This window comes from Polyodon spathula, chromosome 7 (genome assembly GCF_017654505.1).
Source record: "Polyodon spathula isolate WHYD16114869_AA chromosome 7, ASM1765450v1, whole genome shotgun sequence".
Classification (NCBI taxonomy): domain Eukaryota; kingdom Metazoa; phylum Chordata; class Actinopteri; order Acipenseriformes; family Polyodontidae; genus Polyodon; species Polyodon spathula.
Window position 1 is genome coordinate 30,957,641 of NC_054540.1, and position 27,186 is coordinate 30,984,826.

General features: G+C 39.2%; 1 protein-coding gene across 2 annotated transcripts; it reads right to left on the reverse strand.

Moving 5' to 3' along the window:
• Positions 1-375: 375 nt before the first annotated feature.
• On the reverse strand, positions 376-26,598 carry LOC121318520 (aldo-keto reductase family 1 member D1-like). 2 transcript variants are annotated; one of them, XM_041255271.1, is made up of 9 exons: positions 26,438-26,597; positions 15,656-15,823; positions 14,575-14,691; positions 6,471-6,548; positions 5,133-5,255; positions 3,822-3,931; positions 3,040-3,205; positions 1,344-1,426; positions 376-502 (listed from the first exon to the last, which is right to left on the reverse strand). In XM_041255271.1, exons 1-9 carry the CDS (start codon positions 26,528-26,530, stop codon positions 460-462), a joined length of 981 nt encoding a protein of 326 aa, XP_041111205.1. In that variant the 5' UTR covers positions 26,531-26,597; the 3' UTR covers positions 376-459. The 2 variants fall into 2 exon arrangements, with proteins under 2 accessions (XP_041111205.1, XP_041111206.1); XM_041255272.1 differs by lacking the exon at positions 6,471-6,548 and having other exon boundaries at positions 26,438-26,598.
• Between the last annotated feature and the right edge of the window lie 588 nt (positions 26,599-27,186).

Below are 27,186 nucleotides of genomic sequence, written 5' to 3' on the forward strand. Positions count from 1 at the left end.
CATGCTTCTATGAGATTGTTAACATTATTGTAAGGTTAGACAATAGGTGAATGAAAACAGTAGACTCTATACCATGCAGACTCCTCTAGTGACAGACATTTTGTTCTATTAAGTTACTTCAGGAATGTTTTTTCAATGTTTTAAATGGGATTTTAGTATTTAAAATAACAGGTATTGAAATGTGACACACCATTAACATCATATGTTGCATGCTAGAGGGTGTGACTAGAAACTGGCATGTAACATATTACTACTGAAATACAATGTTTCGACAGCAGGTGTCAGCGTTGTCGTGGGCGGGTGTTCTTCTAAGTCCTCTTATGTCCATGATAACTGGGTTTGATTTAACAGGGAAATAACACAGGAATGCATAGGAACTGTTTTATTTCTTTATTAAATCCACTCCTGGTATACTGAATGGCATCTCAATTTCATCAGATTGTCGTAGAAGCCTGAAGGCTAGTATTCATCATTGAATGGATATTCTGGATGGTCACCCCACCTGCACAAAACCAGAAGAAAATAACACATTGGCACCCTGTCTGCTAAAAACTGGTAACAAATATAAAATAACACAGTGATTATACTTAAACAACCTTTCCAACAACATTCTAACAAACAATTCCGTAACTCTTAGCTGTTGTGCACTTCCATTCCATTGAAAGGTCTTAAATGTGTAGTTTTGAAAGAAAATTATAGTAAAACAAGTATTGTTATGTTAAACCGTGTTACTGGCTGAAAGCATAACTGTCAATATGGGAAGAAGCTGATTGGTAATGATAGTAAAGGAATCAATGACACAGGAAGTACAACGTTATCTGAAAGCATGGGATGCAAACAGATTTTTTAAACCTTATAACATGTGTTTCTTTCAAAACTGCACATTTGACATTTTTAACAAATGGAAGTGCACAAGAGGTAAGATTAATGGAATGATTTTGTAAGCAACAATCACTTTGTTATCAATCAAATCAATCAATTAGTCATTGTAGTTGTCTGTGGTTAACTAGATACATAAATATAGAAACAACATTCAACCACAATACACATTTTTAATAATTTGGTATGGCCTACTATAACTATCCTAGCTGTTCCAACACATGTGTAATCTGAACACAGTATATTTTTCCATGCTTCTCTCCAGACATATTTCAACTGCTCAGTCACTTCAACTTAATCCAGCAGAACTCAACTGCATTCAGAACCTGAGACAAGCTGGAAGCCCCCCCCCCCCCCCCCCCACCCCCCCCCCCCCCCCCCCCCCCCCCCCCCCCCCCCCCCCCCCCCCCATTGTTAAGACACTGCACTTAGATACTTTTCCATTTCAGCTGTAATCCGCTTACATTTTAAGTTCCACGAAACGTATATTTGTATTCAACCCTTCAATGGCTTTCAACTCATCTTCAGTCAATGAGAAGTCAAAGATCTACAAGAGTAAAATCACATATTGTTAAAATTGAAGTGGCTCATACTGTTTGAAATCTGTACAGTGTGGCACATCAGGGTCTACCAGCAGGTGGAGACATTGAGTGCCCCTGTAAAGGCCATGAATTGTACTGTAGTTCTAGAGTGGCAGACGCAAGTCAGTCCAGACAGATGCATCATGCATGTCAATTAGCTAGCACAACAAATACAAAACAAAAATAGTTTGATATCTAAATTGTTACCATATTGCTATGTTTTTAATATAGGGTCATAGGACGATGAACGTCTGTGTATGTGGGTAATATTGGCACGGGCAGCCACTCAGTCCTATACATCTATTATATATACTGCTTTATTAATAAAATACAACTTAAAAATCAAGCTGTAGGGAGGCTCCCAAGTGGAGCATCCAGTAAATGCGCTCTGCGCGAGTGCAGGATGTGCCACATAGCCTGGACGTCACTGGTTCGAGTCTGGGCTACTCCACAGCCAACCCTGGATGGGAGTTCCCAGGAGGCAGCACTCAATTGGCCGAGTGTTGCCAGGGGGTCTAGGTCGGCCAGGGTGTCCTCAGCTCACCACACACCAGCAACCCCTGTAGTCTGGCCGGGCGCCTGTGGGCTTGCCTGTTAGCTGCCCAGGAGCTGCGTTGTCCTCCTATGCTGTAGCTCCTGGGCGCTGCATGGAGAATCCTCCACAGTGTGTAAAGAATTGGTCGGTTGACGGCACATGCTTCGGAGGACAGCGTGTGTTCGTCTTTGCCACTCCCGAGTCAGTGCAGGGGTGGTAGTGGTGATCTGAGCCTAAATAATAATTGGCCAATTCAAATTGGGAGAAAATAAAAATAATTGGCAACGACTAAATAAAAAAAAAAGAAAAAAGCTGTATTTGTTTTCTAATCATTACTAAACTTGATTTAGTACAATGTCAATTTCATTGATAATAGCAGCTCATTTGATGATAAACCTGGGGACTGCCAGCCAGACTATATTTTGGAGCACCCTGCTTTTTATTTCTTTCCAAGTTGTTTTCATAGTTTATAATTACCTGAGATTGTTATCTTAAGAATGGCCCCTTCACATACAAGTGTGATGCTAGAAGGTGTTGCACGTCTATGTCATCTCAGTGCATGAAGTACAGTATGTAGGAGTCTGATCAGTCTGATACTGATGGGTAGGGTCTAACAATGCTTTTGTACATTACATGTACTCTGTCTGCTCAAAACATTTTGCTTATTACACAAAGCATTGTATAAAGTAAATAAAAAACAAAGTTATTTCACTTCTCAAAGGATGCTTTGTTTTTGTTCACATAAACACTTTCTCCAAGACCAATCAGTGGACTACCTTCACAAGGGTTTATCTCCGCTTATTAAGAAGCACCAGCGAGAGACCTTATCTCCAAGTCGTATTCCGAGCAGTTTCTCTTTACATCGAACAGTCTCATGCAAAATGCTCCTCCAAAAGTCAATTGGAGTATAAAGTGAAATGGTTCGCTAAAGGATACCAGAGAATCATTTTTAAACACCACAGCAACAACTTCCTATACGATACCAGAACTGACATCTTTTCCATGTAAAAAGCAATCCAAACTTAGTAGCAATACAGTACTAACCTGGAAGTTTTCCTTTATGCGTTCAGGATTGAAACTTTTTGGAATGACAGCAACTCTACGCTGAACATTGAAACGGAGGGCAATCTGAGCTGGTGTTTTTTTATACTTCTTTCCAATGGAAATAAGCAGATCATCACTTAACAAAGGTGGACTGGTTAAGTTTACCCTGGTGAGAACAAATAAAAGAGAAAAGGTTACCTGTCAGTGTTTATTGTTTTATTGCCAAGTCAAGTCCATGCATATAATCCCAGACAGACTGGACCAAAAGTCCTTTCCATTAATTTATCCCTATCAAAAGTTAACCATGAGTGGGTTTGGTTGTCATTGATTACCCCTGATTTTCAAGAGCGGATGTCAGTGAGCTATGAGCCTCTGGGTGACAAAGGCCAGCCCTGCAGGTGTCTGCTTAAGCTCACCATGAACCTGACCAGTAGTGTCTGCTGTAGCACCATGAGAAAAAACAGTCCCAGCAGGTTTTGCCTAATTGCATTTTTGTCAATCATGATGGCTACTCATGAAAAGTGAGGTGATTTCAGAAATGACCACAAGGCTTGTGCAGTTGTTATTTTTTCCCCCTCTAGAACTGGGACAACAATTTAGTAAATAGAAAACCTCTCTCTATACAAAATCAAAGTTACAGAGAGGTGAAAAAGTACAGCTGCATATCCCAATAGTGAATGATAGATAACACAGATAACAGGATACTGAACAAATAATTAAAAATTAAAATGTAGAGGAGATAAACACATGCTTGAGTGGCACTGCAGCATTATATGGCATACCAGGACTCATCTCTGCAAGTGCCCAAAGGACTGTAGCCTACGATCACAATGTCTTTCTGTCTGCAATATTCCAGAAGCTTGGGCTGGGAGAAATATGGGTGGCATTCAACCTACACAATGAAAAAAAATCATACATTACAGAAATGTGAATTCAAATTTGGTTTTTATGTTATGGTAAAAGTCAGAATCTGGTCAATCTTAAGTTTTAGCAGTAAATGAAATCATTTAGGACCTTTGTTTTTTCAACAGTAAATCACACTTTGGTTATGACACAAAACGCGACAAATACAGACAGTTATCCGACCCCTTAAAATGTTGTTGGTTGTTGGTACAGTACTGTTTACAACTGAAATATTTTAATTCAGAACGATATGATTCTGAAAATATTACTTGCCAAAAGAGACACATGGACTAAAACAGTACATACTTTTAAATCCAGGTACCTATTATAGAAGTATGTAAAATTCCCCATTAACGACCCAACAATAAAATTAAATCAAAATGTTACCCATGCACAGAACTGCGTACAACGTAAAAGGTAATGTAATTTAGCAAAAGATAAAAAATTGCAGAATTAAAACAGTATCCAAAGTCAGTATTCAAAATTACAGAATATAGTGCTCAATAAGGCCCCAGTTTCACAGTTCACTTGCAAATGAAAATGCACAAAAGCAACAAAAGATCACAGGTAAAAAAAAAAACATCACAGTATCTAAAACTGTGTAATAATTAAGTTACATTACGCTAGCTTGTCTCGTTCACTTTGTTTTGGCTGCATTTTGTTAGGTGAAACTAGAGGAAGTGCTGTGTAACTGCACACTAAAAACAACGGGCATTGTAACTTAAAAGAGATGGGCTTTGTATCAGAAAACTAGTGATAGTCAGAAATTTTGTGTGACAGGTAAGTACATTATTTTATATATATATATATATATATATATATATATATATATATATATATATATATATATATATATATAGGGATTTATTTTATTCTTAATACAAAGATTGGTAAGAGGTGGTAAAAACACGACCGACGTGTATCTGGGTAACGTATATCTGAGTGCTGATTGTATTTACTTATTTATTGGTAAACTCTTGTGGCACTGAGTTACACAGGACCCCAGAAGCCTTACAATGCGCAAAAGTAAGATATTCGGTTATTAGCCAAAGCCACCTAGTTATTCTTGAGATTTACTGGTAAATATCTGTAATAAAATCATGTTTGTTTCTGACATTTATCGTTTTGCTTCGACAAAGTGAGGGCGACTGGAACCAAGCTTTTCAAAGACAGTTAGTACAGCACTGTACCTGGTTGGAGACAGGCCTGTGTTTCAGGCCTGGCTTGTTCAGGATCAGTTCCAGCTGCCTGCGGTTAAAGTTTGACACACCAATAGACTTTGTAAGGCCTGCGTCTTTACATGCTTCCATTGCCTATTATAATGAATAAATTGAGCCAACAATCAGTAAACAAGAAACTAAATGAACAGCAACAGTATGACATACATTGTCTATAGATCACACTTTAGGGAGTTATAAAACATGTATAATAATCCATCATGTATACACTGTTTATCGACCATGAACAACCTCTTCAGCAACTTTAGTTCATTATCGAGCAGAGAAGATTGTTCAGATGTTGTAGATCCTACCAAATTTTCCGTACACTGTGTTGTATGTGCTCCGTGTGCTGCCATTACTGGTAGTGACACGTGAGCTGTTTGGTGTGTTGAAATCCTGCTTGCCAGCGGGGACTATCAACTTCAACCTCCATCTCGATCTCCTGCCTGTCACTCAGCAGTGGATGCATGCACCCACACAGCAGGCGGCTACTCTGTCACAAGCATTAATACCCTGTATCTTCCTAAACAAGGGATTTAAGGGATAAAAGCTTAATCTCAAAATAATAACTGTGTGAATATAGTAATTGTTACAGCCGGATATAATGATGTTTAAAACAGGATTCATTTATCAGACTTTTTACTTGATCGCCCTTACTCCAGTCCCACCGCAGTCGGATATGCGATGGATTACTGTACTCACTTTTTTAATAAGGTTTGGAGAGACTAGCAGACTGCCATAAATAGATATTACATTATGTTGGGTGTGATTGTTTTCGGTACTGTATGTGTTAATAAAGTTAACTAATAGAGTTAGTTATGTACTGGCCCTAGCAGTCGTTGAGGTCCCTGTTTGTTTATTTATATAATACCATTGTTAACTTAAATTTGTGATATGCAGTTATTAGAAATAAATCACTATAGATGAAAAGCTGCTGCTGCTTTCTGGTCAATTCAGTTATGGTTAAAATTTACTCAAATGGACCAGCTGCAATCAGACCATGTGACATACAGCAAAATGGCAGGATGCAGCAACTTAACTATAGTGATGTGTTTGATATTTTGCATATTTTGAATTAATGTGAAAAAAAAAAAAAAAAAGTTTACCACTGTAATTTTGCAGTTTTCCCATGCTTTTCCTGTGGTTATAATACGCATTTGCCATAATTAGCCATGTTTTTTAATATGCTTTACCACACCTCGCTGTGCTTTACAATGTTGGCCCTTGCTTTACTTGCTTTCACTATGCTTTCACTTTGCTGTGTTTTCATTACGGTAAACATTTGTTCTCGTTGTCTGTCCATCTTACCTCCCAGGTGGCACAGAGATCGGTTTTGTGAAAAATATATTTTCCATTGTCATCTCTGGGGTAAAATGTGTCTCCTGGCTGAAAGACAGTTTTAAATGTGTCAATAACAGGGAAACAAACCCTGATCAGTCTGCAGACATTTGTGAAAGTCAAAATCTACAGTAAGAGAAGTATACCCTGGTTTCAGGCCCCTGTCATTTTGTACCTGAAAACAGCTCTGTAAACACTGTACTTAAAGAACAGAACCCCTGCAGTGTTTACAAGAAAAAGCATTATTTTTTTAAAACAATGCCGATTGCTTTATGTTCTTATTAAAAAATCATCGGCTGTGGAACCATTTTCACAGAGTAAAGCTGGATGGCTATTTAATGACCCATGATGTGTTAATAAAAATAATGAAAACAATCAGATTCAGAAAGGTACATTTCTTTTTAGGTACTCTTTTTACAGGGAAAAAGCATTTTAGGAAAATATAAATCCATGAAATTAAATTAATTTAACTAAGAAAATAGTTCCATAGAATTTCTGTTTTATGCTGTTTTTAAAGCAACATGTTTCAACCAACATGTATTTTCATTTTAAATAATATCTGGTACTACAATAAGTTAAACAAGTCTCTGTTTGCAAGTGCTTTTAGACTGTAATGCCAGGACCCATATTTATCAAATTGTATGTAAGGAATTTTTCATTTAAAGGAGTTCATATTTGAACCAATGTGGCAATGTGGTTTGCAGTGCTCAGCAAAATCAAACTCTGGGGTGTGCATGACCATTTGCTTGTGTTAGGCAACGAGTCTAACACTAGACAGTCCAAATCTCTCTGCAGTCTACGTATCTTTTTTTAAACATTTTTTTTTGTGTGTGTGACTGTGACAGGGTTCACTCCCCCTTGTGGATATTATTTATTTATGTATATATTCATTTGTATTGTTGTTGTTGTCATTGTTATTATTGTATGTGTGTGCGGGTGGACTGGAACAAAATGCTATTATTTATTATTCGAGACTGATGAAAAGCCAGTCTCAAAGTGTAGCTGGTGTAGATGGGGTTAAATCCCATCCCAAATAAGCTGGAGCCTTAATAAACCACAGTATAAAAGACCCACTCCGGGCTCAGAGTTTAGAAGAGTTTAAGGAGATAAGAGCAAGCGCAAGAGCCAAAGCCAGATCCAGAGCAAAAATCAGAATCAGAGCCAGAAGCCAGATCCAGGGGCAGAGCAAAAACCAGAATCAGAGCCAGGAGCCAGATCCAGGTCAAAAATCAGAATCAGAGCCAGAGCCAGTCAGAATAAGGAGCCAGATCCAGGGCCATAGCCAGAGCCAGCAAACAAAGGTACTCATTTTTGATAATAATTTAGTGTGTGTGTTATTTTACTTTGGCCAATATGCCCTTTTTTTTTTTTTTTTTTTTTTTGGTGTGTTTTGTTTAAATCTTTTGCTTTGTTATTTAACAAAGATACAGCTGCGACCGTTTTAGCCCTGTATCGTCTGTGTTTACTACTGCTTCCTGAACCTGAAGTCACATGCCACTCAAGCCATCGGTCACGTTGAAATTCAGACATATTTACTTCTAACTCCTTTATTTTGTTTTTTTGCTGTTCATTTTGTGTTCTTCTGAAATACTTTTAACATCTATACAAACAAACTCCACCCCATATGGGAAATTGTAGGCCGTTCAAATGCATATTCCACAGACAAACAGATTTAGAAGCATTGCTATTTCCTAACACCAATTGTATGTGCAAAGGCTCAATGTTAAAATGATCAAATCAGGCTCACTTTGTGCGTGCGAACAAATCATGCACTTTATATGCGCAGATTTAATAAAGATGGACCCTGGAGAGAGAAACTGCACCCCTCCCTTCACCGGCTTCTTTGCTCTCAGTAACAGAAATGACAAAAGGAAGTAAAGTAGTAACGGATTTCCTGGAAGGCAAGAAAAGTGAACTAAAACTTCTTTAAACTAGTGTAGTACCAGATGTGAGTTTTAAAATGAAAATTCATGATTGCTATAACGTGTGTTTCTTTGCACATCTGAGACCTATTAACCACCCAGCTGCTGATCCTGCGATTTCCAAGTGGAGCACGTCCAAATTTGACACTCCCATGAGAATAGTATGCAGATGCACATATAAGCGTCTGTAAAGTTAAAGACGTCTTTTTAACATGCTTCAATGAAAAAATAAAGAAAACTATGTAAGTGTATGCAGTTTTGTTTTTTACTGGCAAATGGCAGCAGTCCCTAAAAAAATGTGCTCGACAGACTGGGCCATCTGTGTGTACATAGCTGAGAGTAAAAAACTGATACCTCTGTCTAAATAAAACAAGGAAATTTATTTATTTGTTGGTGTTACAGGTTGTAAGGAAGCCTTGTCAGGTTTCGTACTAATCAAATTAATTTATTTATCGTACCTACACTTAATTCGTATAACAGCGCTATACACTGTGCCTGAAACTGAGGAAGATACTGTTTATAATGTGATTGAAAAATTGCGATGCAAGTTTTCCGATGTGTATGTGCTAGATAAAGACGTTAGCATTGATGAGGGCTTGAAGTGTGTCTGCTTTGAAATCTATCACACCAAAAATAACTTCTGAAAAAGTGACATGCCTCTGAAATTATTATATGCTGCCATATTAAATACAACGCACTATATATATATATATATATATATATATATATATATATATATATATATATATATATATATATATATATATTATATATATATATATATACACACATATATATACATATACACACACACACATACATACACACACACCCTCTGGAAAAAATTGACCACTGCAAAATTCAGTTGCTCTGGTTTTACTATTTCTAGGTATTTGTTTTATTCTATAAAAGCACTGACAACATTTCTCCCAAATTCCAAATAAAAATATTGTCAGTTAGAGCATTTATTTGCAGAAAATGACAACTGGTCAAAATAACAAAAAAGATGCAGTGTTGTCAGACCTCAATGCAAAGAAAATAAGTTCAGATTCATTTTTAAACACAATACTAATGTTTTAACTTAGGAAGAGTTTAGAAATCACTATTTGGTGGAATAACCCTGATTTTCAAGCACAGCTTTCATGCGTCTTTCACATTGATGTTGGGTGACTTTATGCCACTCCTGGCGCAAAAATGCAAGCAGCTCAGCTTTGTTTGATGGCTTTTGACCATCAATCTTCCTCTTGATCACATTCCAGAGGTTTTTAATGGGGTTCAGGTCTAGAGATTGGGCTAGTTATGACAGGGTTTTGATCTGGTGGCCCTCCATCCACACCTTGATTGTCCTGCTGGAAAAAGCAATCCTCAGGAGTTGGGGAACATTGTCAGAGTAGAAGGAAGCAAGTTTTCTTCCAGGACAACCTTGTACTTGGCTTGATTCATGCCAAAGCTGCCCAATTCCAGCCTTGCTGAAGCACCCTCAGATCATCACCGATCCTCCACCACATTTCACAGTGGGTGCGAGACACTGTGGCTTGCAGGCCTCTCCAGGTCTCCGTCTAACCATCAGACAACCAGGTGTTGGGCAAAGCTGAAACTTGGACTCATCTGGGGGTGCTTCAGCAAGGCTGGACTCTGGTAGATTAGTCTTTGTGAAGGATGCATGAGTCAAGCCAAGTACAAGGTTGTGCTGGAACAAAACTTGCTTCCGTCTGCTCTGACAATGTTCCCCAACTCGGAGGATTGCTTTTTCCAGCAAGACAATGCTCCATGCCACACAGCCAGGTCAATCAAGGTGTGGATGGATGACCACCACATCAAGACCCTGTCATGGCCAGCCCAATATCTAGACCTGAACCCCATTGAAAACCTCTGGAATGTGATCAAGAGGAAGATTGATGGTCACAAGCCATCAAACAAAGCCGAGCTGCTTGAATTTTTGCGCCAGGAGTGGCATAAAGTCACCCAACATCAATGTGAAAGACGCATGAAAGCTGTGCTTGAAAATCAGGGTTATTCTACCAAATATTGATTTCTGAACTCTTCCTAAGAGGAAACATTAGTATTGTGTTGTTTAAAAATGAATCTGAACTTATTTTCTTTGCATTATGAGGTTTGACAACACTGCATCTTTTTTGTTATTTTGACCAGCTGTCATTTTCTGCAAATAAATGCTCTAAATGACAATATTTTTATTTGGAATTTGGGAGAAATGGTGTCAGTAGTTTATAGAATAAAACAAAAATGTTCATTTTACCCAAACACATACCTATAAATAGTAAAACCAGAGAAACTGATCATTTTGCAGCGGTCTTAATTTTTTCTAGAGCTCGCTCCATCCACTAAAAAAAAAGTGGGTGTAATATATATATAATATATATATATATATATATATATATATATATATATATATTATATACACACACACATATATATATATACAACATACATACATACATACATACATACATACATACATACATACACACACACACACTATTATACACATACCAGTCAAACGTTTGAGTACACTTGCTGGAAACTAGGTTTTTTCCATAATTGACACTGTTTTATGTCGTATATGTTTCTGTAAATACTTGAAAATGAAAACACATGTTACAATATACAAAACAAAAAGGAGTATCAAAGCAATGTTAAGAATTTAAAACAGTCTCTAAATCTTGGATTCCTCAAAATAGTACCCTTTGCCTTAATAACAGCCTCACAAACACGAGGCATTCGGTTAACAAGTTTCAGCAGGAAATCACCCGACATGTCTTCCCAGCTCTTCTACAGCAATTCCCAGAGATGTAGGGAGATGTCCAGTTCGTCCCATACAAGTTCTCTGGGATTGAGGTCTGGAGACTGGGCAGGCCAGGTCATTAGATTGAGTTGTCCTTCACTTTCCTTCTAAGCCAGATAGTTCTTGCACAACTTTGAGGTGTGCTTCGGGTCATTATCTTGCTGAAGAATGAAGGACTGCCCAACTAGCCGTAATCCTGATGGAATGGTATGCCTCCGAAGTATGCTACGATAGCCATGCTGGTTGAGCTTGCCATGGACTTGGTAAAGATCACCAACTCTGTCACCAGCAAAGCAACCCCAGACCATGACACTGCCTCCTCCATGCTTGACAGTAGGAACCACACATGCAGAACTCTGCGTATACTCTGCCGTTGGACCCAAATATTTCAAATTTTGACTCCTTGGTCCATAAGACCGACTTCCACTCCTCAAACGTCCAGTTTCTCTGTTTTTTGGCCCAGGCAAGTCTCTTCCTCTTATTCTGCACTCTTAATGGTTTCTTTGCAGCAATTCCTCCAGTTACACCAGCTTCACACAATCTCCTCTGAACAGTTCTTCTAGTAGCATTTAGCTGAGCTTGTATTTCAGGGGCAGTTAATCGCCGGTTTTGCAGACTTGACTCGAATGAACTTGTTCTCCGATTCTGAGGTCACCCTTGGCCTGCCTGACCTTGTTCGGTCCTTCCGAGTGCCAGTTCCTTCAAATCGTTTGATGGTCTTGGCTACAGCAGTTAGACACTTGAAAAGTTCTTGCGATTTGTCTTAAAGATTGACCTTTGCTTAACTGAGCGTATTTTGTCATTTTCTGCTCCCTTACATTCAAGAATGACAAACTTGTACCTATATTTATAGTAATCATGGACCTTCACCTGTTAATAATTGGTGATAAAAGGTTAATTAGGTAATATGCTAGTTAACTCAGAAACATCTAACAAAGACACTTTTATACTTAGGCCAGTGTTCTAACACCGTGTTATACACATTTTAGACTTTTAACTGACTTGGGCTTCATACTAAAATCCCCTTACTTTGGGTGACCATTTCATTGAAATTGACAAGATTTACATTTAAAAATTAAATTTTTAAATGGACTTCACTTATGATTATCAGCTTATATAAAGTACACGTATCAATGAAATATTAAGTTTACAGACAAGTTTATACAGTTAAAAGCATAGATAATCATGAAAAACCTGGTTTCAAGCAGGTGCACTCAAACATTTGACTGGTACTGTGTGTGTGTATGTATATATATATATATATATATATATATATATATATATATATATATATATATATATATATATATATATATATATATATTTTATTATATTTATATATCATAAAATACTAATATGTATGGTATTTATACTTATATAATGCTTCCATTGTGGGGAAAAAAAAAATAGTTAGTGTGATTGTAGCAGGGGGAGATCTGTGCCAATTCTGCTGTCATGTTCATAGTGCTGCAGGAAGAGGGCAGCACTCGTCCAATATCTGCCTGCGAGTCATGGCAGCGACATGGGGAGGTGGGAAAGAGGGTGTGTGGACTTTCCCTCTCCGAGTGGCTGGGAGGTGGGTCTTGGGGAGATTGTTAGCCCTATAAGATAACGCTTTGTTTCCTCAGGTCTGCCCTTTTAGGTGCAGAAGCGCTGCCCCAGGACCGAGAACCAGCGGGGAGAAAAGAAACAGAGAGAAAGATTGAGTGGGGAAACCTTGGGCAGACCCCCGAAATACTGTATACAGCAGTCTGAGGGAGCCATTAGAGTAGGTTGGAGATCCGGGTTGTTCGGGTAGAGACAACCGGGATAACACTACAGAGTTCAGCACCTTTTATTTGTAGCTTTATTACAGTTTTATTTTCCTTTCACCTTCTGTTTTTGATAATTCTTTGGAGCACCTGCAAGTGCACCTGCGCGCTGAACTGTTTACCGTCTTTTGGCATTCCCGTGGTTCTGCTTACAATAGTTGATGGGTAGACCTTGGACAACAGCGCCCTCTGCAGGCTAAAAAGAAAAAACGCACCTTGAAAATAAAACTGGTCACCTGTGGTGTTCTTTTAAGTACACCTGTTTGTCTCCTGTGTCAATGTATACCTGTGCGTAAGACAGGTAATAAAAACAGAAATTAATGAAATGCTTAGACTGGGGGTAATAGAAAAGTCCCAAAGTGATTCGAACAGTCTGGTTGTTTTAGTCTAAGCCAGATGGGTCAACTCTGTTTTGCATTGACTTCAGATGAATCAATGAGAAATTGAAGTTTGACGTTTATCCAATGGCCCGCTCATTTTATGACGACACTGGATTTAACAAAAGGGGTACTGGCAGATACCCCTGACCCCGGAATCTAGAGAGAGGACGGCGTTTGGCTCTCTTCGGGTTATACCAATTTAGGACCATGCCCTTTGGGTCGCACGGAGCACCCGCCACTTTCCAGCGGATGATGGATCGCATCTTGCGGCCCCATCAGCAGTACGCCTGCTGCTTACATAGATGACGTGGTTATCCACAGTGAGGATTGGCAGAGTCATCCGTGTAAGGTGGCGGCGGTGCTGCAATCAGATCAGACTGCTAGTTGCTAAGGTGAAAGCCTTGGCCGGTTCCTACAACCAAAACCCAGGTGCGCTCTCTTCGGACTAGCGGGCTATTATAGGAAGTTCATCCCGGGCTTTGCCACGCTCGTTTGACAGACCTCACCCAGAAGGCTGCCCCAAATACGGTTCAGTGGATGGAGTTGTGCCAGAGGGCCTTTCTCGCCTTGAAGCGGAGGCTGTGTAGCAAGCCAGTGCTGTGCAGCCCAGATTTTGGTAAGAGGTTCACCCTGCAGACGGACGCGTCACAGTGATCTATATTATAATGCTGCAATTGTAAACAAATTGTTATTTAAGTTCTATTGAAATACTATATTTCTGTTTATCATAATCACAATAAAAAAAGTCTATTATCATATATATATAATTGTTTGGAAAACTGTCCTGATTGCTTATGAGGGCTAAGAATAAAAAATCTGCCAAAAAAGAGCATTTAACAATTGCCAAAATAAATGGGCAGCTGCGTGGTTAAACAAGTGCAAAATGAGTATGATGTATGGAATTATTTTGTTAGCTACAATTACTTTAACAAAAATGTTAAAATGGACAAATTGAATGAAACATTATACTGCGTCAGCAGTGAACTTTAAAGAGACAAGGTCACTTTCTTTTAGTAGAATAAAACAGGAACCCTGATTGCCCTGCATGTCAACAAAGAGTCAATTTGCAAGGAAGGACAAACCCAGCGCAGGTGCCTCAGGTGTTTTACGCATGTTATCACTCACTATGTACTCTTAAGTTTAAATATACTGTATTACCTTGAAGGCCATTGGCAGCTCAATAACATAAAGGTCAACATAATCCAGTTGCAGGGTTTTCAAGGTCCTTTCAAGGGCAGGCCTTACCAGCTCTGGTGGGTGGAAGGTGTTCCATAGCTGCAAGAAATCAAAACAGGGGCAAGCCGTTTTCTAAATAATGAATCTTGTATATGGCAAAAAATGTGAAAACAGAAGGGTCTGACAACTTATCAGGAGTGTTACTAGTACTAGGACCCCCTAAACTGTACGCAGTTTCTTATTACTTTATAATAATCAGTGGTTAAAGCCTTTAGGGGTTGACCACATTTTCTGTGTGGATCAAAATTACAGCAAGATCTTTGCCCATGCAAATCCACATTAAGACACTTTATACAGGGTTGCTGGAGTAGTAAATCACTCCGATTGCTTCACCAAATGATAACAGTAATTGGAAGACACTGTAGCAGACTCATCTGTCCAGCCTAACTTTCCTGGGGGCTTTCCCCAATTCAAATTTATGGTTATGCTTGAAAGACTAGTTTGCTGTAGGCAGTGGTAACCAGATAATTTTTTCAAAAGTAAACCTGAAACTGAAAAAGACGAGAAGCCACATATTGACAAGGTAAAGAATTTTTGTAATAGCTACCCTTTAAGAAAATGTAAAAGATTTGAAAAGGGTTTAATTTGCCACCGTTTACCAAAACACAACACATACCGTAGGACTCAAAAAAATAAAATGTATAACAGATCGACGCTGTACAAGATAATATGCATATGTGCTCAGCAAAAAATAGCGCAGACATTCATCGAAGTGAGAATAAAAGGATTAGTTAGGAGAAGAACTCATCTGCATAAGGGTGCAACACAAGGTATACTAATTCAATCGGGAGAATATTGTCAAATGTTTTGATACTCATTTCATGCTGGGTGCTGTTTTTTGTATATTTGTGTTCTGTATATGTATTGTCATGTCTGTACAGTGCTCTGAAACCGCTTGGTTTGTTCGCTCTATAAATGTTTTAAATAAATAAATAAAATCTTGGGACTAACTCCTCCACCCTTCACTCTTAACTACACCCAATACAAATAAAACATTAGATACTTTGCCACAGTAGAAGATATCTTCACGTTTGACTTTTCCCTCAGCGATCTTCTCTCGTATGGCTTGTCCAACCTCGTGTTCATTAAAATAGACCAAGGCCCCATCAATATGCCGATATCCAACATCAATTGCCAGCTTTACAGACTCATAGCCTGATCCTTTTGGTGTCTGCCAAGAAAAAAACAAGTTTCAGTTACTTATTGAATACAGTATATGTGTTCTTACAGTACACACAATAGAATTCAATGAAACTGAAATACCCTCCGATTAGAAAAAAAAAAAAAGTGTAATCTGTTTATCACATGATACATGTTCACAAATCACCCTGTGTTACTGTTTCAGCACTAAGGGGTAGATGTACTAAGATGTTTGCGCCCCCGCCCCGACTGGAACATGCCGCAATTTGCATTTCTGTTGCAACAATTCGCAGAGTATACATTTTGTTGTATGAACTAAGAGACAATACGTTTAAAGAGCCGCAATAAGCCAATTTAAATATTTGTTGCATCCTCTTGGCGAGTTCTCCAGCATTGTGAGACATTTTGTTGAATAATGAGGCAGTTTAATCCCATCATATTATATACTGGTGACCCCATCTTCACCTCCAATGTGATTCTATCAAAAAACTTTTCATAAATCATGCAGTAGCCCCTCGCTAAACCGGACATGTTTGTCAGACATAAGGAGTCAGACTTAAAGAATACAACAACACGTTAGGTTACTTACCGTAACCCTGGTTCCCTGAAAGAGAAGATGACCACCTCTACGTTAGGTATGGGATATACTTATCCTTTGGGTAGGTATTGCTGAGCTCTCTATACCTAGGATGACGCACTCTGTCCCACCCACCGAGGGAATAAAACCATCACTCACAGGAAGAGCCTCCTCTTTTTCCATCAAACCCAAATCTTCTCTTTCAGGGAACCAGGGTTACCGTAAGTAACCTAACGTTCCCTGAAAGAGAAGACGACCACCACTACATTAGATATGGGATAAGGTATACCAAAGCTGTTGCAAGGAAGAAGGAACTGTAGCATATGAGGGACTGTCACAGAGACGGCCGAAGTGGGCGGTGTCAGAACCAGGAAAAGGAATGAATGACAGGTGTGGTTTGGTGGAGCTCAGCGAATGTTTCGCTCAGCATTTAATAAACAGAACAGAAAATAAAAAGGTTGTACAAACACAGGACACTGCACACGTTGCCAAAACAAAAAGACAAACAAAACGGACTAGACAGACAAACACGGTGCGCAGATACTTTAACTACTACGACCATTATTATTATTTACCTCCGTCTCCTATCCCGTTCTCCCCTCACCGAACGCCCAACCGCCAGTATGTGAAAACGTGCATCTATATATATATTGTTGTGCTGGGATTCAATTATTATTAATTATTCACTTGAATCCCAGCACGTGAATTAATAAAGTGCAATTCCCCGTGCTCACATATTACTTTTTACTTGCACGTGAAGTGCTGTGCAATCCTCGTGCCTAAATACACATTTTAAACACTCGTGTTACAGACCTGTTTATATCCCGTGTACCAATGACCATACGCCAACATTTAAACACACCACACGCAACACATAACAGATAATATACACAGGGACGGGCACTTTGTCACAGGGACACACAACACCGTCTAGCCCAGAGGTTAGCAGTGTGAACTTACACCCTCAAGGCCCCTTGTGCCTACAGAAGGCAAGGCAGGGTCTACCACATTAATACGGTAGAACCTGGAGAAAGTATGCGGCATAGCCCCGCTAGCCGCAGTACAAATATTGGACATCGAGGCACCTTTGAAAAGGGCCTAAGATGTAGCCAACCCTCTAGTGGAATGTGCGGCTATCATACCAGGTGGGGGCAAGCCAACACCATTATACACAGTCGCGACTGTCCACAGTGCATTGCGACAGACTGTGCTTAGAGGGGCGGTCCTAGAGTCCATGTCCCGTGACAGACGAAGAGCTGGTCAGATTGACACAGAGCTTTTGTCCTATGTACAGAGGTGTAACATAGGTGAAACACTGTCAGCCGATGGAGTCTGTCACACTCTGGGGGTAGTCGAAGGCACTGAGCCACACTTGGATCGGGTGCTTGAGGAGCAACCCTAGTTGGGTGGGCGATGAAGCCGCGGCCATCAGACCCAATAGTTTTTAATACAACACCAAATTGTACTGTGAACCCTTGAACAGGGCCAGACAGTTGTGAATATATACAGTGGCGACTCATGGCTTGAAAAACTGTTGGGTCACACCCCACAGCACCCCCCCCCCCCCCCCCCCAAAAAAAAAACAAAAAACAAAACTAATGAAGCGAAACCGCACTGAAATCCGATGCATGATTTCAACTATTTTTATAAAAACATAACCAGATCTTTAATCATACAGTTCTACGCCAGATTGTTACAATCAAGAGAGCTGCAAACACCACTTTCCAGGCAAGGGTCTCTTATTGACAGCTGCACCTGCAATAACCTGAGCATTTGAAATGGAAGTATTGTCACACTCATGCTGTTAACATTCTGAACTACATAAGAGTCATGTTCGGTTTCTGTTGATGTCTCTGGTGTTGGTGGTTTAGATTTTTTGCTGTAGAAAAAGCTTTGCCATTTTAACAGGGCTACATCAAATTCACTCAATTTTTAGCACATTTCACTATGCAACACAATTTTTGTTCCTGGGTAGTATGTTATTTCCCCAATTGCTTATGCCTCAAAAGTATAGAAAATGGCTATTATTCCCCACAAACTTTGCTTTTGTGACCAGGACAGTGATATTTTGAAATTTACCTATTTCCAATGAGAAAACGGGCGAATGTGTCCGAGTCAGAAAAAAACATATGAATCCAAATTAACATGTATTTATACTAAAGTAATACAAAAATGACTACAAAAGATTTAGAAGCGAGTAGTTTCAAGATTTGATTATACTGTAAATTACTTTCACGAATCAGCACCCAAATGTATTCTCCCATCATGTTCTCGTTATACTGTCCTTGGTAGCGGCGTTTAAAGTCCAGTATATTCTGGTGGACCGCTCGCCTTGCTCCTCCGAGTATGCTCCCATGTTCTCCTTGAATTTATCAAGATGAGCATCAACGATATGGACTTTGAGGGACATCCTACAGCCCATTGTGCCGTAGTTCTTCACCAGAGTTTCAACCAGCTCCACATAGTTTTCGGCCTTGTGATTGCCCAGGAAGCCCCAAACCACTGTGACAAAGCTGTTCCAAGCCGCTGTCTCCTTACTAGTGAGCTGCTTGGGGAATTCATTGCACTCCAGGATCTTCTTTATCTGTGGTCTGAAAACGACACCGGCTTTGACCTTTGCCTCAGACAGCTTAGGGAAGAAGTCTTGAAGGTACTTGAAGGCTGCCGACTCCTTATCTAGAGCTTTGACAAATTGTTTCATAAGGCCCAATTTGATGTGCAGTGGAGGCATCAGCACCTTCCGGGGGTCCACCAGTGGTTCCCACTTGACGTTGTTCCTCCCCACAGAGAACTCGGTCCGCTGTGGCCAGTCCCGCCTGTGGCAGTGTGCCTTGGTGTCCCTGCTGTCCCAAAAGGCAAAAGATAGCAGGGAAACTTGGTAAAACCGCCTTGTAGACCCATCAGGAATGCCACCATTTTGAAGACCTCCCAGAAAAATGCAGATATGTATCCATTTAGGCAGCTAGAACTAAACTGAACTGGTGGGCTTAAGGCCCCTGTATTTATACTACTATTTATATTACTGGAAAGTTCTAGAAGTTACTCCAAGTTTACTCAGCACTGAATCTGGAATGTTCTAGAAAATAGGTAAATTTCAAAATCACTGTCCTGGTCACAAAAGCAAAGTTTGTGGGGAATAATAGCCATTTTCTATACTTGAGGCATAAGCAATTAGGAAATAACACTTACTACTCAGGAACCAAAAAAAAAAAATTGTTACACAGTGGTTTCAGCGACTGAAAAAGTCTCACACGAGAACAAATAACAGTGAAGGGTCTCAGACACTCTGGTTATGTTATTAAGGTTTGGAAGTTTGAAAAACTGCGCACTTACATATTCTCTACCCACTTACGAAAAACAAAAATATATATATATATTTTTTTTTTCAGGATTGGATGGAAATGGTAACTAAGAGTAATCACAGTGGTGCAATTGACAACCCGAGTTCTTATTCGTGCATTGATGCTTTATTTTTGAAAAAAAAACAACAATTTTTAAACATTAAATCCAAAAGCCAAATACTCAAATGCGCATCAGATTTCAATTTCACATTGTGTAAATAAAGATAACTATATAATTTAATTCGTACGTACAGTTGTTTTTTGTTAACTAACATTTTGTATTCAAAGCAAACCATTTTATTTAATCTCACAAATCCCAACTAATTCAATTACCGTTTGACTGGCACAGGACCGACTGTGGTAGCTGCTATCTTGTCGTCTTCAGACGGATCATAAACAGTTTTCTGCTGCGTCGACAAATTAGGGTGACCAAAACAAATAGCAAAATTTAAAATTATATTCCTTTCACCTACCGCTGTCAGGCCATACTTAACGTCTCTCACTCGGTGTTACGTCACGCATCTGTTTGGACTAAAGTGTAAAAGCTGTGTGCATTGTCCAATCAGAAAAGGACACGTTTGAACCGCTCATGAATGACAGTAAATAGCCCAATCAAACAAATCTGAAACATGCGCTTTGGCAGACCGCAAGCATGTCATTGGTCAGTTGTGAATGGTGGTTCATGTGTATACTAATTAAATTCTTTTCAGCACTTTTTTCCTGTAATGCAGAGGCTAAGCCACTGCCTGGCAGGAATCTGGGGGGAGGCAGGTGACCCGGGGTGTCCCCCCCACGCACATATATTTATACATTACACACACACATAAATAAGTTTATATAACGATTTTATATATATATATCATATATATATATTATATATTATATATATATATATATATACATACACACACACACACACACACACTTTTGCAAGTCCCTGTATTCAGACCCCTGACCAATTCTCATATTACCAAATTACAAATGGTACATTAATTTCGTTCTGTTTGATATTTTGTTTTTAAACACAAACTCAGAATCAACTATTGTAAGGTTGACACAGTTTATATTGGGAAATATTTAAGATAAAAAACTGAAATATCTTGCTTGCTTAAGTATTCAACCCCTGTGCTGTGGAAGCTCCCAGTTTGCACCGATGAAAGAAATTGCCTTAACGAGGACACAATTACCTTACCATTGGCCTTCACCTGTGAACCATTAAAAGGTGCTGTCACATTTTCTGGATAAAAACCCCACTGTTGAAGGCTGTGAATCTGATGGAAAATGAAGACCAAAGAGCATTCTACATAAGTTACAGATAAAGTAATACAAATGCATAGATTACGGAAAGGGTACAAAATAATATCCCAGTGAGCACAGTTGGATCAATAATCAGGAAGTGGAAGCTGCATCACACCACCCAGGCACTGCCAAGAAAAGGCCATCCCTCAAAACTCAGCACTCAAACAAGAAGGAGACTTGAGAGAAGCCACAGAGAGGCCAACAATCACTTTGAAGGAGCCGCAGAGTTCAGTGGCTGGGAGTGGAGTAATGGTGCAACAGTCAACCATGTCAGCAGCTCTGCATAACACTGGCCTGTATGAGAGGAGAGCAAGAAAGAAGCCGTTACTCAAAAAGTACCATCTGAAAGCACGTCTGGAGTTTGCCAGAAAGCATGAGAGTGACCCAGCTGCGATGTGGCAAAAGGTTTTGTGGTCAGATGAGACCAAGATAGAGCTTTTTGGCCAAAACTCAAAGCGCTATGTGTGGCGCAAACCTAACACTGCCCATGCCTCAAGACACACCATCCCTACACTGAAGTATGGTGGTGGCAGCATCATGCTGTGGTGATGCTTCTCATCAGCAGGGACTGGGCATCTTGTTACAATTGAAGGAAGAATGGATGGAGCAAAATACTGCAAGAGAATCTGCTTCAGTCCGCTAAAAAACTGAAGCTTGGGAGGAAATTCACCTTTCAGCAGGACAATGATCCCAAGCACAAGGCCAAAGCAACATTGGAGTGGCTCAAGAACAAAAAGGTGAATGTCCTACAGTGGCCCAGTCAAAGTCCTGATCTCAATCCCATTGAGAATCTGTAGAACTATTTGAAAATTGCAGTCCACAAGCGTCGTCCAACCAACCTGAAACAACCTGGAGCAAATCTGCCAAGAATGGGCCAAAATCATTCTGACACTGTGTGCAAAGCTGGTACATTCTTACCCCAAAAGACTTAAAGCTGTTATTGCAGCGAAAGGTGGCTCTACCAAATATTAATGTGTGAGGGTTGAATACTTATGCAAGATATTTCAGTTTTTTATTTCTTAAATATTTCCCAACATAAAACCAATATCACCTTACAATAATTGATTGAGTTTCAGCGTTTTAAAATAAAATCTAATAGAACGAAATTTCGATGTACCATGAAAAAATATTTGCCCAGTCGGATTTTCTGCATTTTTGACACAATGTTATCAGATCTTCAACCAAAATCTAACATTAGATAAAAGGGACCCCGAGTGAACAAATAAATGAAATCATTGTGTTATTAAAGAAAGTTATGCAACATCCAATGCCCCCCCGTGTGAAAAAGTAATCACCCCCTTAGACTCAATAACTGGTTACGCCACCTTTAGCAGCAATAACTGCAACCAAACGCTTCCTGTAGTTATTGATCAGTCTCTTACAGCACCATAGAGGAATTTTGACTCACTCCTTCACAGAGAACTGATTCAACTCAGTGACATTTGTGGGTTTGAGCATAAACTGTTCATTTCAGGTCCTGCCACAACATTTCAAATGGGGTTTAGATCTGGACTTTGACTAGGCCATTCCAAAACTTTAAAATTTCTTGTTCAACTATTCTGATGTAGACTTCCTTGTGTGTTTCGGATCAGTGCCTTGCTGCATGACCCTACGCTACAGCTTCAGCTCACGGACGGATGGCCTGACATTCTCCTGTAGAATTTTCTGATAGAGCAAAATCCATGGGTCCTTCAATGATGGCAGGACGTCCAGGTCCTGATTAAGCAAAGCATCCCCAAATCACGACATTACCACCACCATGCTTGACCGTTGATGAGGTTCTTACTGTGGAATGCAGTGTTTGGTTTTCGCGAGACATAACGGGGCCCATGTTGGCCAAAAAAGTTCCACTTCTGACTCGTCTGTTCATAGAACATTGTTCCAGAACTCTTGAGGATCATCCAGGTGCTTTTTGGCAAACTTGAGATGAGCATTCATGTTCTTCTTAGTGAGCAGCGGTTTCCGATTTGCTACTCTGCCATGAATCCCATTTTTGCCCAGTGTCTTTCTGATGGTGGAGTCATGAACACTGACCTTCGCAGAGGTGAGAGGCCTGCAGATCCCTGGATGTTGTTCTAGGGTTCTTTGCGACTTCCTGGACAATATTACGCTTTGCTCTTAGAGATTTTGGCAGGATGGCCACTCCTGGGAAGAGTCACTACTGTCCAAATGGAGAAAGTTTGGGACAATATGGCTCTGACTGAGGTTTGGTGGAGCCCCAGAGGCTTAGGAATGGCTTTGTAACCCTTTCCAGACTGATAGGCATCAACAACCCCCCCCCCCCCAAAAGATTGCATTTTTGATTACCTTGCACACAAAACAAATGAAAGACGCACCAAACTTTGGTGTCATTTTTTTCTCTCAGACTCACTCTATATACTACTACAACCCACAAAAAGATCTGACCAAATTCAATGTGATAAATGTGCAAAAATGCAGAAAATCAGACGGGGCAAATACTTTTTCATGGCCCTGTATGTATATATTATGTGTCTACTTAAATTAATTCACCAGTTTAACTACCATTTGCTAAATGAATGTTCATTACCATTACAAGATTTATAATTGGTGTAAAGTTGAACAATATTTATAACTTAATACATTCATGAATTGCATTGCTACAAATAGATTGTGTAAATGCTTACCACTAAAATATATATGCAAATTTCCATACATTGCAGTATGTAAACTTTTGACAACTATATTGCTCACAAGCATGATTAATTTACACCACATATGTAGGACCTTTTCTAGTTATCTGCAGTAATTACCCTTCAATGTGCAGTATTCCATTTCATTTATTTTTATTTATCAATCATGAAAGTGCAGGTATTGTATTGAACTGTGATAAGATCAGTGAGCCCAGTGAATGTTGGCTTGTAATATGAGCTGTCTATTGTAACTATCAGCCTCTTGACTCTTGGCTCATTACTGTCTCTCCCTTTTGAGCACCAGGTATCTGCTGCGATTTACTTTTAGATTCAATCAAGTTGCAAGGGGGGAGGTTTCAGGAGGGGTGTAGAAAGTTAAAACTAACATGCTTAAGATGAGGGATGGGGGATGGTAGGAAATCAACAATTGGTGTGGTCAATATTTAACAGGGTTTAGTCATCACTGAGCTAGGCTGCTTGTGACGAAGGGTTGAGAAACCTAACATGACTTAAGTAATATTGTTTATTACTGTGTGTATCATGGAACTACATTACAGATCTCATTTATATATATAATATATTTCTATTCTGAACAGCTGTCGTAAATTTCAGTGTTTTCAGCGGTGTTCAGAATTAACGTGTGGACACTGTGGGTACTGCTACAAGGATTTTGCCCCCGGATACGTGGCATTTTGCAAGGGTCCTACAGTAATGTAGAACACAGTGGCTTCTGCGCTATGGAGTGTGAAGAAAGATAAGACTTGTGTCCTGGACAGCCATAGTCCAGCAATTCCCCGTCTCCCAAAATGACCAACCCTTCAAAACTGCACTCTAAGAACATGCAAGACATTTTTGTATTTGGCTTTTACCTTTATTTGACCTTTAGCTTAGGTCAGAGGTCACATACAAGGACAATTTTTTGATAGAGCATATATGGCTTCCTATGTGTTCCATAGTAACCCTGGCCTTATTAACACTCTGAAGAGAGTTATAAGTAGGGGCTCTGATTGTAGGGTTTCCGAATGCTTCTTCTTCCGCATTATGGTTAAACCCGAAAACTCCCTGAATAGTCCTATTTCTCTTGCTTCAATTGGCTAGTGTGAACACGCTGAAGGAATGCTGCACTTTGTGCTTAAGCATTTCATTAAATAATTCTACCCGATTTTTTTTTTTTTTAATTCACCTGAAAATCAGAACCCCTAGTTATGAGCCATAAGGTTAGTCTGTGCCCCAAGGTTGACGTCTCTTGGTTTCAAATTATATATATTTAATTTTATGCAGCCTGGGACCCTTTTCTTTCCTACTTCAATAGTCTGCAATTGCAACCTCTACCTTAGCATTGTTGTAATATCTATTTTTTTTCTTTTCTATATTTTATTTTTTTCAATGATTTAATGTTATTATTAGTATTATATAATAACATCTCTTCATTGTTATTTATTTTTGTCTGCTTTAACAACATTCTGGTGTGTGGGTCAGGGGATGAGTGGGTGATATAATGGTGACGATCACAATGTTTTTTGTTCAACGTTGACTGGATGTTGCCCATGCTAATCCAATAAAAAAATTGAAAACAAATCAAAAAAAGATTGTGGTTGCTTCCCCCCCTAATTAAATCTGAATTAATGTCTTGTTATATTGCTTGTTTGTTGTTGTTGTTTTCCTCCGTTAACATGTTTTATTCCCCATTGTCTTTGTTCAGTCACTTATTTCTTTGTGTTAGTGTTTCCTTTAAGTTACATTGTTTCATTCGGCATTTATAGACTATCTGAAATGGCTGTGTGTGTTCAACAGGTGGAGCTCCCAATCCATATCAACAAACCGAGTAATACTATAGTGTTAAATTAAATACACTGCTGTGGTGCAAGTCTTGAAATGAACTGGCAGATATTTTATTCAAGTAACCAAAAATGTTACACATTCATACAGTAAGAATCTGGATTCTACTTTTCAAATCCGGGGGAGGGGTTGTAGTTTTCAAAGTATTTGTCAAGGATTTAACATTAATAAGGGTTCCACACGCCTCTGCTTATGTTAATAAAACATACTGGTAGAAGCAGTAGGCTATCTTTGCACTTCTTGTTTGATTGTTTATAACTTTTTGTATAAAGTACTTCTTGCGTACAAACTTGTATTACCCTTTACACTTGTAAGTAGTCTTGGATATAGCGAAGTCTAAATAATAATAAAGCAGGGGTACTCATTTCCATTCTCTGGTAGGTCAGATAAGGCAATGTCCAAACCTCGGAGTTCCACAGGGGGCTCAAGATGAGAGTACTGCTGTGAGCTTGTTTAAATGGTCATATGAAAAGCCGACTATTGAATCATACTTTACAGTAACAGAACTTTGTAACACTGCACTTGCACCAATCAACCAACACATATCAGAAATAACTACTTAATGATACAATGTCTGATCGCCATTTAATAGAAGCAGAAAGCAATTATTTCTTGATATTTTTCTGACTATTCAAATGACATTTTGCAAACAAATTATACAAATCCCACCGATATGCTATTAAAATCAGCATTATTAATTTTATTAAAACTAGAAAATGCGTAGTACACAGAAAAGCAAAAGAAACTGCAAAACTGCTGTGGTATGTGCACTATCCATCTTAAACAATGCAAAAACTGTCAATTTAAACATCTACCTGCATTTACCTGTAATCAAGCCGACACTATAGAGCTATACAGGGTCATAGAACAGATTCCTTCAGCCTTTCATGTATTTGTTAAAAACAAAATAATAATAAAGAAGAGAATGCTGTTCTTACTGTCTTGGGGTCGGCATAGGTTCCAATTCCCATAAGAGGCATTGTGTTCCCGTCATTCAAAAGAATGGAATGTCTTTCTGCAGTCTCGCTCATCGTGTTCCGGTAACAGCTCACACACTTTCTCTGGCAAACTTATGGGCAAGTATGTCGCAAAGATGGCTGCAGTGAGTGAAATCAGATCAGAAACAGGAAATAAACGACAGAGAGGTGGAGTTTGGTGGAGCTGAGCGAATAGTTTTACTCAGCATTTAATAAATAAACAGACAGACAGAAAATAAACGATTGTAACAAACACAAAAACATAGGACACGGCACATTCGGCAAAACAAAACAGACAAACAAAACGGACTAACAATACACGGTGAACAGATATTTTAACTATAGGGTGTTTTTTTGTTTTTTTTTAACTCCGTCTCCAATCCCGTTCTCCACTTTCAGAACACCCAACCCCGAGTGGGTGAAAACATGCAGCTTTTAGGCAGCTGTACCGTGACTCGATTGCTAATCAATCATTCAACTGGAGTCGCGGTACATCTCCACGTGAATTAATAAAGTGCAATTCCCCGTGCTCACATATTATTACGTTTTACTTGCACGTGAAGTGCTGTGCAATCCTCGTGCTTAAATACAAACATACATTTTAAACACTCGTGTTACACAGACCCGTTTATATTCCTTGTACCAATGACTATACACCAACATTAAACACACAACGCAAAATACACACAGGGGCGGCCACTTTGCCACAA

Excerpts from the sequence above, each read along its gene's own strand:
- LOC121318520 (XM_041255271.1), bottom strand. The coding sequence starts at position 26,530 with ATGAGCGAGACTGCAGAAAGACATTCCATTCTTTTGAATGACGGGAAC. Across the intron at positions 14,692-15,655 it reads ATATCTTCTACTGTGGCAAA|CTATGGAACACCTTCCACCC; the intron begins GTATCTAATGTT and ends GATTTCTTGCAG. Across the intron at positions 3,206-3,821 it reads ACTTGCAGAGATGAGTCCTG|GGTAAACTTAACCAGTCCAC; the intron begins GTATGCCATATA and ends TGTTCTCACCAG.